The 16,501-nt window shown below is 35.6% G+C and overlaps 1 protein-coding gene across 3 annotated transcripts in view; it reads left to right on the forward strand.

The window, feature by feature from the left end:
* vps50 (VPS50 EARP/GARPII complex subunit) overlaps nucleotides 1–16,501 on the forward strand; it is a 421,495-nt gene that overhangs the window by 265,182 nt on the left and 139,812 nt on the right. For all 3 annotated transcript variants that reach the window (XM_061983218.1, XM_061983220.1, XM_061983219.1), the window contains exon 20: nucleotides 5,188–5,294. In XM_061983218.1, coding sequence (XP_061839202.1) covers nucleotides 5,188–5,294 — 107 coding nt within the window. The remainder of the gene's footprint in view (nucleotides 1–5,187; nucleotides 5,295–16,501) is intronic.

Consider the following 16,501-nt stretch of genomic DNA (forward strand, 5'->3'; position numbering starts at 1 on the left):
AAAATTGCGCTAGAGCGCAATTTTGAGATTTGGGGTTAGGTTTTTTTATAAGATCGCAATTTTTGACAGTCCTGATGTGTGTGTTCAGTTTGGTGAGTTTTGAAGCGTGTTAAGGGGGTCAAATTTCAGCTCAAAGAGGCAAAAGTTACTGTTTTTAGTACTTTTTTGTCTTGAAGGGGGAATTGCCAACTTCCTCTTGATTTTAGCCCGACAATGTACTATTATGAAATGTAGGTCTAAGTCAGACCTACATAGAGGTTTTTGTTTCATGTCTCTCCGACCTTCCCAGTGGGAGTTACAGGCAGTTTTGTCATTTTTTTCTACCGAGGAGCAGTTATTTCTGCGTTTTATTCAAAATTGCGCTAGAGCGCAATTTTGAGATTTGGGGTTAGGTGTTTTTATAAGATCGCAATTTTTGACAGTCCTGATGTGTGCGTTCAGTTTGGTGAGTTTTGAAGCATGTTAAGGGGGTCAAATTTCAGCTCAAAGAGGCAAAAGTTACTGTTTTTAGTACTTTTTTGTCTTGAAGGGGGAATTGCCAACTTCCTGTTGATTTCTGCCCAAGGATGTACGATTATGAAATCTAGGTCTAAGTCAGACCTACATAGAGGTTTTTGTTTCATGTCTCTCCGACCTTCCCAGTGGGAGTTACAGGCAGTTTTGTCATTTTTTTCTTCCGAGAAGCAGTTTTTTCTGCGTTTTATTCAAAATTGCGCTAGAGCGCAATTTTGAGATTTGGGGTTAGGTTTTTTTATAAGATCGCAATTTTTGCCAGTCCTGATGTGTGCGTTCAGTTTGGTGAGTTTTGAAGCATGTTAAGGGGGTCAAATTACAGCTCAAAGAGGCAAAAGTTACTGTTTTTAGTACTTTTTTGTCTTGAAGGGGGAATTGCCAACTTCCTCTTGATTTTAGCCCGACAATGTACTATTATGAAATGTAGGTCTAAGTCAGACCTACATAGAGGTTTTTGTTTCATGTCTCTCCGACCTTCCTAGTGGGAGTTACAGGCAGTCTAGTTTTTTTTTTTCCTAGGGGGCGCTAGAGCGCAATTTTGAGTTTTGTGGTTCGGTTGTTTTTTTTTTTAAAGGCAATTTTTGCAGGTCCTGATGTGTGGGTCAAATATGGTGAGTTTTGAAGCATGTTAAGTGGGTCAAATTACAGTTTAATGTGGCGGCGGAAGAATAAAGAATAAAACCTTACAAATTCAATAGGTCCTTATGTCCCATTGTATAAGGACTCCCTGTGGGAGTCCTTATACAATGGGCCATGCGGGCCCTAATTAGAGTTGTTTGAGCTAAGGTTGGGGTCAGTCAGTGCGGAGTGTTTTGTTTGGATGTCAAGTAGAAATGCATTGTGTTCACGGCGGACAAACATGTAACATTATTACTTATTCAGGAGCTCGTCAGTGCAGAAGCATTAAATGTCCTGTCAAGTTATGCAAAGTCACTTATTAACTAGAAGAGGCCATTCCTGAAGGCATTGTGTGTGAATGCTCCAATGCTGAAGTTCAACTGAAATGCTGACAGAAGAGTGAATTTCCAGGAGAAACCGGAATTTGGTTTGGAACTTGGGAAAGTGTTAGTTTGGATGAGTGGAATGTGTTGATGTTGGAATGGTTTGAATAGGTTGAAAAATGTGGGAATTCTGCAACTTGGAAAAATGTCCAATTCATTACAATGGGAACTTCCTGGAAATTTTAGGATAAGCGGGATTTTTTTGAAAATGCTAGAAAATGTGAATGTTCTGTATGGTTAGTGTTGGATTTTTTCAAATCGGTCAAGAAATTTTGAAATAGTAACATTTTTGATTGAGAAATGAAATTTCGGGAAAACCGGGAATTTTTTCCAATTCAAAAAACATCTTTGTTTTTTTTGTCCTGATTAAGAGGAATGTTTTGACGGTTGAAGTGGGTTAAAAAATGTGGAAGGAGTAGTCGACAGAAAGAAGGGTGGGGGGAAAAAAAGGTTTGAAAAAAATGGATTTCTGGGAATTCCTGGAATTTTTTTAACATGGAAAAATAATAGTTTGAATGTCCAGGGTGAGTGGAATATGTTGATGTTGGAATGGTTTGAATAGGTTGAAAAATGTGGGAATTCTGTAACTTGGAAAAATGTCCAATTCATTACAATGAGAACTTCCTGGAAATTTTGGGATAAGCGGGATTATTTTTTCAAAATGCTAGAAAATGTGAATGTTCTAAAGTTGGTGTTGGATTTTTTTCAAATCGGTCAAGAAATTTTGAAATAGTAACATTTTTGATTGAGAAATGGAATTTCGGGAAAACCGGGAATTTTTCCAATTCAAAAAACATCTTTGTTTTTTTTTGTCCTGATTAAGAGGAATGTTTTGACGGTTTAAGTGGGTTAAAAAATGTGGAAGGAGTAGTCGACAGAAAGAAGGGTGGGAAAAAAAAGGTTTGAAAAAAATGGATTTCTGGGAATTCCTGGAATTTTTTTTTAACATGGAAAAATAATAGTTTGAATGCCCAGGGTGAGTGGAATATGTTGATGTTGGAATGGTTTGAATGTGAATGTGTGGAATGAGTTGGTGTTGGATTTTTTTCAAATCGGTCGAGAAATGTTGAAATAGTAACATTTTTAATTGAGAAATGGTATTATGGAATTCCTGGTATTTCAGGAAAACCAGGAATTTTTCCAGTTCAAATAACAACTTGGTTGTTTGTCCTGATTAGGAGGAATGTTTTGACTGTGGAACGGTTGAAGTGGGTTTAGAAATGTGGAAGGAGTAGTCGACAGAAAGAAGCGTAGAAAAAACGGGATTTCTGGGAATTCCTGGAATTTTTTTCAACATGGAAAAATGGTAGTTTGAATGTCCAGGGTGAGTGGAATATGTTGATGTTGGAATGGTTTGAATAAGTTGACAAATGTAGGAATCGTGCAACTTGGAAAAATGTCCCATTCATTTAAATGGTAATTTCCTGGAAATTTTGTGAAAAGCGGGATTGTTTTGAAAATGCTAAAAAAAAAAAAAAAGGTTGGTGTTGGATTGTTCAAATCGGTCGAGAAATATTGAAATAGTAACGTTTTTAATTGAGAAATGGTATTATGGAATTTCGGGAAAACCAGGAATTTTTCCAGTTCAAAAAACAACTTGGTTGTTTGTCCTGATTAAGAGGAATGTTTTGACAGTTGAACGGTTGAAGTGGGTTAAAAAATGTGGAAGGAGTAGTCGACAGAAAGAAGGGTGAAAAAAAGGGTTTGAAAAAACGGGATTCCTGGGAATTCCTGGAATTTTTTTTAACATGAAAAAATGATAGTTTGAATGTCCAGGATGAGTGGATTATGTTGATGTTGGAATGGTTTGAATAGGTTGAAAAATTTAGGAATTGTATAACTTGAAAAAATGTCCCATTCATTACCATGGGAACTCCCTGGAAATTATGGGAAAAGCAGGACTTTTTTTGAAAATGCTAGAAAATGTGAATGTTCTGAATGGTTGGTGTTGGATTTTTTCAAATCGGTCGAGAAATGTTGAAATAGTAACATTTTTGATTGAGAAATGGAATTTCGGGAAAACTGGAAATTTTTCCAGTTCAAAAAACAACTGTGAAATGATTTCTAATTTTTTTTATTTTATTTTTTTTAAATTTCCTGATTAAGAGGAATGTTTTGACAGCTGAACGGTTGAAGTGGGTTAAAAAATGTGGAAGGAGTAGTCGACAGAAAGAAGGGTGGGAAAAAAAAGGTTTGAAAAAAATGAATTTCTGGGAATTCCTGGAAAAAAATTTTAACATGGAAAAATAATAGTTTGAATGTCCAGAATGAGTGGAATATGTTGATGTTAGAATGATTTGAATAGGTTGAAAAATGTAAGAATTGTATAACTTGAAAAAATGTCCCATTCATTACCATGGGAACTCCCTGGAAATTATGGGAAAAGCGGGATTTTTTTTGAAAATGCTGGAAAATGTGACTGTTCTGAATGGTTGGTGTTGGACTTTTTCAAATCGGTCAAGAAATGTTGAAATAGTACAATTTTTAATTGAGAAATGTTAGGACAGAATTCCTGGAATTTCGGGAAAACCAGGAATTCACACAACAATAAATAGATGCATTTTGGTGTAGAAAACCATATGTATGTTTGGAGCATTCACACAACAATAAATAGATGCATTTTGGTGTAGAAAGGCATGTTTGGAGCATTCACACAACAATAAATAGATGCATTTTGGTGTAGAAAACAATATGTTTGGAGCATTCACACAACAATAAATAGATGCATTTTGAAGTAGAAAACCATATGTTTGGAGCATTCACACAACAATAAATAGATGCATTTTGGTGTAGAAAACTATATGTTTGGAGCATTCACACAACAATAAATAGATGCATTTTGATGTTGAAAACATGTTTGGAGCATTCACACAACAATAAATAGATGCATTTTGGTGTAGAAAACATGTTTGGAGCATTCACACAACAATAAATAGATGCATTTTGGTGTAGAAAACTATATGTTTGGAGCATTCACACAACAATAAATAGATGCATTTTGGTGTTGAAAACATGTTTGGAGCATTCACACAACAATAAATAGATGCATTTTGGTGTAGAAAACTATATGTTTGGAGCATTCACACAACAATAAATAGATGCATTTTGGTGTAGAAAAGCATATGTTTGGAGCATTCACACAACAATAAATAGATGCATTTTGAAGTAGAAAACCATATGTATGTTTGGAGCACTCACACAACAATAAATAGATGCATTTTGGTGTAGAAAACTATATGTTTGGAGCATTCACACAACTACAAGACGGTCATGTTTGTGCCCGGACTTAAACGTCATTATTTGACGGCAGATATTGGAGGTGTGCCAGGTGTGCAGCGTGCATTAACCTGGCGTCAGCCTCCAGTCACCAACATGCAAATGTGAAGGCAAGAATCCTGCGTGCTTAATTAGCGAGCGGGTGGCACGCTCACGTCCTGTAATGAAGCGGCCGTGTAATGACGGCTGCTTAATGTGGCTCAATGATGGGTGTCAGGGGTCTGCTTCCTCATGCTCGCCAGTTCACGGACCTCACCGCAGGGGTCCTTCTGTGTCGCCTGCATGGTGTAATGGCTTCTGATGGATTCATTACAACTATTTCCACCCCCCCCGGTGAGCTTGTTGTTCCGCTGCCTTGCAAGGGAATATTAATCTATTTGTCTTCTCTTGGCATCAGCGTGTCCCGGGAGACCATAAGAAGCAAGAAGAGGTCCGACTACAACTTGAACAAGACCAATGCACCCATCCTTACCAACACCACCCTCAACGTCATCCGCCTGGTCGGTGAGTGCATAAACATCCATGCTCCTTTCACCAGGTGGAATGGTTTGAATCGGTTGAAGAATGTGGGAATTATGGACGTTTGAAAAATGGACAATTCATTTTGAATGGGGGGGGAAAAAGGGAATTATGGGAAATCCTGGAATTTTTTTTAGAATGTTGAAGTAGACCACACAATTCCTGAACAGGCTGAATATTTGGAAGTTGGAACGGTTTGAATCAGATGTAAAATGTGGGAGTTGAGGAACTTTGAAGAATGTCCCATTTCCCAAAAAATTGGGAATTTCGGGAAAAGCGACATTTTTTGTGAAAATGGTAAAAAAAAAACTGAATGCGTTGAAATGGTTGGTATTGGAATTTTTTTTAATCGGTGGACAAATGTTGAAGAAGTAACATGTTGAATTGAATTAAATGGTATTACGTAATTCCTGGAATTTTGGAAAAAATTGGGGGGGGGGGATACTACTTTGTTTTTGTCCTGATTAAGAGGAATGTTTTGACGGTGGAACGGTTTAAATGGGTTGAAAAATGTGGAAGTAGTCGCCAAAAAAAAAAGCTGGAAATGGTGCTTTAGAAAACCAGGAATTCTGGAAAATCCTGGAATTTTGTTTAGCTTGGAAAATGACAGTTTGAATGTCCAGAATGGTGGAATATGTTGAAGGTGGAATAGTTTGAATCGGTTGAAGAATGTGGGAATTATGGAAGTTTGAAAAATGGACAATTTGTTTTAATTGGGCAAAAAGAGAAAAAAAAAGGGAATTATGGGAAATTCTGGAAAAAAAATTTAGAATTGTTGAAGTAGAGCACACAATTCCTGAACAGGCTGAATATTTGGAAGTTGGAACGGTTTGAATCAGATGTACGTTTTGAATGGGGAAAAACAGAAAAAAAAAGGGAATTATGGGAAATCCTGGAAATTTTTTTAGAATTGTTGAAGTAGACCACACAATTCCTGAACAGGCTGAATATTTGGAAGTTGGAACGGTTTGAATCAGATGTACGTTTTGAATGGGGAAAAACAGAAAAAAAAGGGAATTATGGGAAATCCTGGAATTTTTTTTAGAATTGTTGAAGTAGAGCACACAATTCCTGAACAGGCTGAATATTTGGAAGTTGGAACGGTTTGAATCAGATGTACGTTTTGAATGAGGAAAAACAGAAAAAAAAGGGAATTATGGGAAATCCTGGAATTTTTTTTAGAATTGTTGAAGTAGAGCACACAATTCCTGAACAGGCTGAATATTTGGAAGTTGGAACGGTTTGAATCAGATGTACGTTTTGAATGGGGAAAAACAGAAAAAAAAAAGGGAATTATGGGAAATCCTGGAAATTTTTTTAGAATTGTTGAAGTAGAGCACACAATTCCTGAACAGGCTGAATATTTGGAAGTTGGAACGGTTTGAATCAGATGTACGTTTTGAATGGGGAAAAACAGAAAAAAAAGGGAATTATGGGAAATCCTGGAATTTTTTTTAGAATTGTTGAAGCAGACCACACAATTCCTGAACAGGCTGAATATTTGGAAGTTGGAACGGTTTGAATCAGATGTACGTTTTGAATGGGGAAAAACAGGGAAAAAAAGGGAATTATGGGAAATCCTGGAATTTTTTTTAGAATTGTTGAAGTAGAGCACACAATTCCTGAACAGGCTGAATATTTGGAAGTTGGAACGGTTTGAATCAGATGTACGTTTTGAATGGGGAAAAACAGAAAAAAAAGGGAATTATGGGAAATCCTGGAATTTTTTTTAGAATTGTTGAAGCAGACCACACAATTCCTGAACAGGCTGAATATTTGGAAGTTGGAACGGTTTGAATCAGATGTACGTTTTGAATGGGGAAAAACAGAAAAAAAAGGGAATTATGGGAAATCCTGGAATTTTTTTTAGAATTGTTGAAGCAGACCACACAATTCCTGAACAGGCTGAATATTTGGAAGTTGGAACGGTTTGAATCAGATGTACGTTTTGAATGGGGAAAAACAGAAAAAAAAGGGAATTATGGGAAATCCTGGAAAAATTTTTAGAATTGTTGAAGCAGACCACACAATTCCTGAACAGGCTGAATATTTGGAAGTTGGAACGGTTTGAATCAGATGTACGTTTTGAATGGGGAAAAACAGGAAAAAAAAGGGAATTATGGGAAATCCTGGAATTTTTTTTAGAATTGTTGAAGTAGAGCACACAATTCCTGAACAGGCTGAATATTTGGAAGTTGGAACGGTTTGAATCAGATGTAAAATGTGGGAGTTGAGGAACTTTGAAGAATGTCCCATTTCCCCAAAAATAGGGAATTTCGGGAAAGGCGAGATTTTTTGTGAAAATGGTAAAAAACTGAATGAGTGGTTGGTGTTGGAATTTTTTTAAATCGGTGGACAAATGTTGAAGAAGTAACATGTTGAATTGAATTAAATGGTATTACGGAATTCCTAAAATTTTGGGGAAAATTGGGAATTTTTCCAGTTCAAAAAACAACTTTGTTTTTGTACTGATTAAGAGGAATGTTTTGACGGTGGAACGGTTGAAGTGGGTTGAAAAATGTGGAAGTAGTCGCCAAAAAAAAGGGTGGAAAGAGGGCTTTGTAAAACCAGGAATTCTGGAAAATCCTGGAATTTTGTTTAGCTTGGAAAATGACAGTTGGAATGTCCAGTGTGGTGGAATATGTTGAAGGTGGAATGGTTTGAATCGGTTGAAGAATGTGGGAATTATGGACGTTTGAAAAATGGACAATTCATTTTGAATGGGGAAAAACAGAAAAAAAAGGGAATTATGGGAAATCCTGGTATTTTTTTAGAATTGTTGAAGTAGACCACACAACTTCTGAACAGGCTGAATATTTGGAAGTTGGAACGGTTTGAATCAGATGTAAAATGTGGGAGTTGAGGAACTTTGAAGAATGTCCCATTTCCCAAAAAATTGGGAATTTCGGGAAAAGCGAGATTTTTTGTGAAAATGGTAAAAAACTGAATGAGTGGTTGGTGTTGGAATTTTTTTAATCGGTGGACAAATGTTGAAGAAGTAACATGTTGAATTGAATTAAATGGTATTATGTAATTCCTGGAATTTTGGGGAAAATTGGGAATTTTTCCAGTTCAAAAAACTACTTTTTTTTGTACTGATTTAGAGGAATGTTTTGACGGTGAAACGGTTGAAGTGGGTTGAAAAATGTGGAAGTAGTCGCCAAAAAAAGGGGGGGAAATAGGGCTTTGGAAAACCAGGAATTCTGGAAAATCCTGGAATTTTGTTTAACTTGGAAAATGACAGTTCAAATGTCCAGAATGGTGGAATATGTTGAGGTGGAATGGTTTGAATCGGTTGAAGAATGTAGGAATTATGGACGTTTGAAAGATGGACAATTCATTTTGAATGGGGGAAAAAAAGGGAATTATGGGAAATCCTGGAATTTTTTTTAGAATTGTTGAAGCAGACCACACAATTCCTGAACAGGCTGAATATTTGGAAGTTGGAACGGTTTGAATCAGATGTAAAATGTGGGAGTTGAGGAACTTTGAAGAATGTCCCATTTCCCAAAAAATTGGGAATTTCGGGAAAAGCGAGATTTTTTGTGAAAATGGTAAAAAACTGAATGAGTGGTTGGTGTTGGAATTTTTTTAATCGGTGGACAAATGTTGAAGAAGTAACATGTTGAATTGAATTAAATGGTATTATGTAATTCCTGGAATTTTGGGGAAAATTGGGAATTTTTCCAGTTCAAAAAACTACTTTTTTTTGTACTGATTAAGAGGAATGTTTTGACGGTGAAACGGTTGAAGTGGGTTGAAAAATGTGGAAGTAGTCGCCAAAAAAAGGGGGGGAAATAGGGCTTTGGAAAACCAGGAATTCTGGAAAATCCTGGAATTTTGTTTAACTTGGAAAATGACAGTTCAAATGTCCAGAATGGTGGAATATGTTGAGGTGGAATGGTTTGAATCGGTTGAAGAATGTGGGAATTATGGAAGTTTGAAAAATGGACAATTCGTTTTAATTGGGGAAAAAGAGAAAAAAAAAGGGAATTATGGGAAATCCTGGAATTTTTTTAGAATTGTTGAAGTAGACCACACAATTTCTGAACAGGCTGAATATTTGGAAGTTGGAACGGTTTGAATCAGATGTCAAATGTGGGAGTTGAGGAACTTTGAAGAATGTCCCATTTCTCAAAAAATTGGGAATTTCGGGAAAAGCGAGATTTTTTGTGAAAATGGTAAAAAACTGAATGAGTTGAAATGGTTGGTGTTGGAATGTTTTAAATCGGTGGACAAATGTTGAAGAAATAACATGTGGAATTGAATTAAATGGTATTATGTAATTCCTGGAATTTTGGGAAAAATTGGGAATTTTTCCAGTTCAAAAAACAACTTTGTTTTTGTACTGATTAAGAGGAATGTTTTGACGGTGGAACGGTTGAAGTGGGTTGACAAATGTGAAAGTAGTCGCCAAAAAAAAAGGGTGGAAATAGGGTTTTGGAAAACCAGGAATTCTGGAAAATCCTGGAATTTTTTTTTACTTGGAAAATGACAGTTTGAATGTCCAGAATGGTGGAATATGTTAAAGGTGGAATGGTTTGAATCAGATGTCAAATGTGGGAGTTGTGGAACTTTGAAGAATGTCCCATTTCCCAAAAAATTGGGAATTTCGGGAAAAGTGAGAATTTTTTTAAAAATGGTAAAAAACTGAATGAGTTGAAATGGTTGGTGTTGGAATTTTTTAAATCGGTGGACAAATGTTGAAGAAGTAACATGTTGAATTGAATTAAATGGTATTACGGAATTCCTGGAATTTTGGGAAAATTGGGAATTTTTCCAGTTCAAAAAACTACTTTGTTTTTGTCCTGATTAAGAGGAATGTTTTGACGGTGGAACGGTTGAAGTGGGTTGAAAAATGTGGAAGTAGTCGCCAAAAAAAAGGGGTGGAGATAGGGCTTTGGAAAACCAGGAATTCTGGAAAATCCTGGAATTTTGTTTAGCTTGGAAAATGACAGTTTGAATGTCCAGAATGGTGGAATATGTTGAGGTGGAATGGTTTGAATCGGTTGAAGAATGTAGGAATTATGGACGTTTGAAAGATGGACAATTCATTTTGAATGGGGGAAAAAAAGGGAATTATGGGAAATCCTGGAATTTTTTTTAGAATTGTTGAAGCAGACCACACAATTCCTGAATATTCCTGAATATTTGGAAGTTGGAACGGTTTGAATCAGATGTAAAATGTGGGAGTTGAGGAACTTTGAAGAATGTCCCATTTCCCAAAAAATTGGGAATTTCGGGAAAAGCGAGATTTTTTGTGAAAATGGTAAAAAACTGAATGAGTTGAAATGGTTGGTGTTGGAATTTTTTTAATCGGTGGACAAATGTTGAAGAAGTAACATGTTGAATTGAATTAAATGGTATTATGTAATTCCTGGAATTTTGGGGAAAATTGGGAATTTTTCCAGTTCAAAAAACTACTTTTTTTTGTACTGATTAAGAGGAATGTTTTGACGGTGAAACGGTTGAAGTGGGTTGAAAAATGTGGAAGTAGTCGCCAAAAAAAGGGGGGGAAATAGGGCTTTGGAAAACCAGGAATTCTGGAAAATCCTGGAATTTTGTTTAACTTGGAAAATGACAGTTCAAATGTCCAGAATGGTGGAATATGTTGAGGTGGAATGGTTTGAATCGGTTGAAGAATGTGGGAATTATGGAAGTTTGAAAAATGGACAATTCGTTTTAATTGGGGAAAAAGAGAAAAAAAAAGGGAATTATGGGAAATCCTGGAATTTTTTTAGAATTGTTGAAGTAGACCACACAATTTCTGAACAGGCTGAATATTTGGAAGTTGGAACGGTTTGAATCAGATGTCAAATGTGGGAGTTGAGGAACTTTGAAGAATGTCCCATTTCTCAAAAAATTGGGAATTTCGGGAAAAGCGAGATTTTTTGTGAAAATGGTAAAAAACTGAATGAGTTGAAATGGTTGGTGTTGGAATGTTTTAAATCGGTGGACAAATGTTGAAGAAATAACATGTGGAATTGAATTAAATGGTATTATGTAATTCCTGGAATTTTGGGAAAAATTGGGAATTTTTCCAGTTCAAAAAACAACTTTGTTTTTGTACTGATTAAGAGGAATGTTTTGACGGTGGAACGGTTGAAGTGGGTTGAAAAATGTGAAAGTAGTCGCCAAAAAAAAAGGGTGGAAATAGGGTTTTGGAAAACCAGGAATTCTGGAAAATCCTGGAATTTTGTTTAACTTGGAAAATGACAGTTTGAATGTCCAGAATGGTGGAATATGTTGAAGGTGGAATGGTTTGAATCGGTTGAAGAATGTGGGGATTATGGAAGTTTGAAAAATGGACTATTTGTTTTAATTGGGGAAAAAGAGAAAAAAAAGGGAATTATGGGAAATCCTGGAATTTTTTTAAGAATGTTGAAGTAGACCACACAATTCCTGAACAGGCTGAATATTTGGAAGTTGGAACGGTTTGAATCAGATGTAAAATGTGGGAGTTGTGGAACTTTGAAGAATGTCCCATTTCCCAAAAAATTGGGAATTTTGGGAAAAGCGAGATTTTTTGTGAAAATGGTAAAAAACTGAATGAGTTGAAATGGTTGGTGTTGGAATTTTTTTTAATCGGTGGACAAATGTTGAAGAAGTAACATGTTGAATTAAATTAAATGTTATTACGTAATTCCTGGAATTTTGGAAAAAATTGGGGGGGAAAAAAACTACTTTGTTTTTGTCCTGATTAAGAGGAATGTTTTGACGGTGGAACGGTTGAAGTGGGTTGAAAAATGTGGAAGGAGTCACCAAAAAAATAAAGTGGAGATAGGGCTTTGGAAAACCAGGAATTCTGGAAAATCCTGGAATTTTGTTTAACCTGGAAAATGACAGTTCAAATGTCCAGTATGGTGGAATATGTTGAAGGTGGAATGGTTTGAATCGGTTGAAGAATGTGGGAATTATGGAAGTTTGAAAAATGGATAATTTGTTTTAATTGGGGAAAAAGAGAAAAAAAAGGGAATTATGGGAAATCCTGGAATTTTTTTTAGAATTGTTGAAGCAGACCACACAATTCCTGAATAGGCTGAATATTTGGAAGTTGCAACGGTTGGAATCAGATGTAAAATGTGGGAGTTGAGGAACTTTGAAGAATGTCCCATTTCCCAAAAAATTGGGAATTTTGGGAAAAGCGAGATTTTTTGTGAAAATGGTAAAAAACTGAATGAGTTGAAATGGTTGGTGTTGGACTTTTTTTTAATCGGTGGACAAATGTTGAAGAAGTAACATGTTGAATTGAATTAAATGGTATTACGGAATTCCTGGAATTTTGGAAAAAATTGGGGGGGAAAAAACTACTTTGTTTTTGTCCTGATTAAGAGGAATGTTTTGACGGTGGAACGGTTGAAGTGGGTTGAAAAATGTGGAAGTAGTCGCCACAAAAAAGGGTGGAAATAGGGCTTTGGAAAACCAGGAATTCTGGAAAATCCTGGAATATTGTTTGACTTGGAAAATGACAGTTTGAATGTCCAGAATGGTGGAATATGTTGAAGGTGGAATGGTTTGAATCGGTTGAAGAATGTGGAAATTATGGAAGTTTGAAAAATGTACAATTCATTTTGAATGGGGGAAAAAAAGGGAATTATGGAAATCCTGGAATTTTTTATAGAATTGTTGAAGTAGAGCACACAATTCCTGAACAGGCTGAATATTTGGAAGTTGGAACGGTTTGAATCAGATGTAAAATGTGGGAGTTGAGGAACTTTGAAGAATGTCCCATTTCCCAAAAAATTGGGAATTTTGGGAAAAGCGAGATTTTTTGTGAAAATGGTAAAAAACTGAATGAGTTGAAATGGTTGGTGTTGGAATGTTTTAAATCGGTGGACAAATGTTGAAGAAGTAACATGTTGAATTGAATTAAATGGTATTATGTAATTCATGGAATTTTAGGGAAAATTGGGAATTTTTCCAGTTCAAAAAACTACTTTTTTGTACTGATTAAGAGGAATGTTTTGACGGTGAAACGGTTGAAAAACGTGGAAGTAGTCGCCAAAAACAGGGTGGAAATAGGGCTTTGGAAAACCAGGAATTCTGTAAAATCCTGGAATTTTGTTTAACTTGGAAAATGACAGTTTGAATGTCCAGAATGGTGGAATATGTTGAAGGTGGAATGGTTTGAATCGGTTGAAGAATGTGGGAATTATGGACATTTGAAAAATGGACAATTCATTTTGAATGGGGGGGAAAAAGGGAATTATGGGAAATCCTGGAATTTTTTTTAGAATGTTGAAGTAGACCACACAATTCCTGAACAGGCTGAATATTTGGAAGTTGGAACGGTTTGAATCAGATGTAAAATGTGAGAGTTGAGGAACTTTGAAGAATGTCCCATTTCCCCAAAAATTGGGAATTTCGGGAAAAGCGAGATTTTTTATGAAAATGGTAAAAAACTGAATGAGTTGAAATGGTTGGTGTTGGAACGTTTTAAATCGGTGGACAAATGTTGAAGAAGTAACATGTTGAATTGAATTAAATGGTATTACGGAATTCCTGGAATTTTGGGAAAATTAGGAATTTTTCCAGTTCAAAAAACAACTTTGTTTTTGTAGTGATTAAGAGGAATATTTTGACGGTGGAACGGTTGAAGTGGGTTGAAAAATGTGGAAGGAGTCGCCAAACAAAAGGGTGGAAATAGGGCTTTGGAAAACCAGGAATTCTGGAAAATCCTGGAATTTTGTTTAACTTGGAATATGACTATTTGAATGTCCAAAATGGTGGAATATGTTAAAGGTGGAATGGTTTGAATTGGTTGAAGAATGTGGGAATTATGGAAGTTTGAAAAATGGACAATTTGTTTTAATTGGGGAAAAAGAGAGAAAAAAGGGAATTATGGGAAATACTGGAATTTTTTTTCGAATTGTTAAAGTAGAGCACACAATTCCTAAACAGGCAGAATATTTGGAAGTTGGAACGGTTTGAATCAGATGTAAAATGTGGGAGTTGTGGAACTTTGAAAAATGTCCCATTTCTCAAAAAATTGGGAATTTCGGGAAAAGCGAGATTTTTTGTGAAAATGGTAAAAAACTGAATGAGTTGAAATGGTTGGTGTTGGAATTTTTTTAATCGGTGGACAAATGTTGAAGAAGTAACATGTTGAATTGAATTAAATGGTATTATGTAATTCCTGGAATTTTGGGGAAAATTGGGAATTTTTCCAGTTCAAAAAACTACTTTTTTTTGGTACTGATTAAGAGGAATGTTTTGACGGTGGAACGGTTGAAGTGGGTTGAAAAATGTGGAAGGAGTCGCCAAAAAAATAGAGTGGAGATAGGGGTTTGGAAAACCAGGAATTCCGGAAAATCCTGGAATTTTGTTTAGCTTGGAAAATGACAGTTTGAATGTCCAGAATGGTGGAATATGTTGAAGGTGGAATGGTTTGAATCGGTTGAAGAATGTGGGAATTATAGAAGTTTGAAAAATGGACAATTTGTTTTAATTGGGGAAAAAGAGGGAAAAAAAGGGAATTATGGGAAATCCTGGATTTTTTTTTTAGAATTGTTAAAGTAGAGCACACAATTTCTGAACAGGCTGAATATTTGGAAGTTGGAACGGTTTGAATCAGATGTAAAATGTGGGAGTTGAGGAACTTTGAAGAATGTCCCATTTCCCAAAAAATTGGGAATTTCTTGAAAAGCGAGAATTTTTTTGAAAATGGTAAAAAACTGAATAAGTTAAATTGAAATGATTAGTGTTGGAATTTTTTTAACCGGTGGACAAATGTTGAAGAAGTAACATGTTGAATTGAATTAAATGGTATTACGTAATTCCTGGAATTTTGGGAAAAATTGGGAATTTTTCCAGTTCAAAAAACAACTTTGTTTTTGTCCTGATTAAGAGGAATGTTTTGGCGGTGGAACGGTTGAAGTGGGTTGAAAAATGTGGAAGGAGTCGCCAAAAAAAAGGGTGGAAATAGGGCTTTGGAAAACCAGGAATTCTGGAAAATCCTGGAATTTTGTTTAACTTGGAAAATGACAGTTAGAATGTCCAGAATGGTGGAATATGTTGAAGGTGGAATGGTTTGAATCGGTTGAAGAAGGTGGGAATTATAGAAGTTTGAAAAATGGACAATTTGTTTTAATTGGGGAAAAAGAGAAAACAAAGGGAATTATGGGAAATCCTGGAATTTTTTTTAGAATTGTTAGAGTAGAGCACACAATTCCTGAACAGGCTGAATATTTGGAAGTTGGAACGGTTTGAATCAGATGTAAAATGTGGGAGTTGTGGAACTTTGAAGAATGTCCCATTTCCCCAAAAATTGGGAATTTTGGGAAAAGCGAGATTTTTTGTGAAAATGGTAAAAAACTGAATGAGTTGAAATGGTTGGTGTTGGAATGTTTTAAATCTGTGGACAAATGTTGAAGAAGTAACATGTTGAATTCAATGGTATTACGGAATTTCTGCAATTTGGGGAAAATTGGGAATTTTTCCAGTTCAAAAAACTACTTTGTTTTTGTACTGATTAAGAGTTATGTTTTGACGGTGGAACGGTTGAAGTGGGTTGAAAAATGTGGAGGGAGTCGCCAAAAAAAGGGTGGAAATAGGGCTTTGGAAAACCAGGAATTCTGGAAAATCCTGGAATTTTGTTTAACTTGGAAAATGACAGTTTGAATGTCCAGAATGGTGGAATATGTTGAAGGTGGAATGGTTTGAATCGGTTGAAGAATGTGGGAATTATGGAAGTTTGAAAAATGGACAATTTGTTTTAATTGGGGAAAAAGAGAAAAAAAAAAGGAATTATGGGAAATCCTGGAATTTTTTTTAGAATTGTTAAAGTAGAGCATACAATTTCTGAACAGGCTGAATATTTGGAAGTTGGAATGGTTGGAATCAGATGTAAAATGTGGGAGTTGTGGAACTTTGAAAAATGTCCCATTTCCCAAAAAATTGGGAATTTTGGGAAAAGCGAGATTTTTTGTGAAAATGGTAAAAAACTGAATGAGTTGAAATGGTTGGTGTTGGAATGTTTTAAATCTGTGGACAAATGTTGAAGAAGTAACATGTTGAATTGAATTAAATGGTATTACGGAATTCCTGGAATTTTGGGAAAATTGGGAATTTTTCCAGTTCAAAAAACTACTTTGTTTTTGTCCTGATTAAGAGTTATGTTTTGACGGTGGAACAGTTGAAGTGGGTTGAAAAATTTGGAAGTAGTCGCCAAAAAAAAAAGGGTGTAAATAGGG

Source organism: Nerophis lumbriciformis, linkage group LG21, assembly GCF_033978685.3.
Source record: "Nerophis lumbriciformis linkage group LG21, RoL_Nlum_v2.1, whole genome shotgun sequence".
In the NCBI taxonomy this organism is placed as follows: Eukaryota; Metazoa; Chordata; class Actinopteri; order Syngnathiformes; family Syngnathidae; genus Nerophis; species Nerophis lumbriciformis.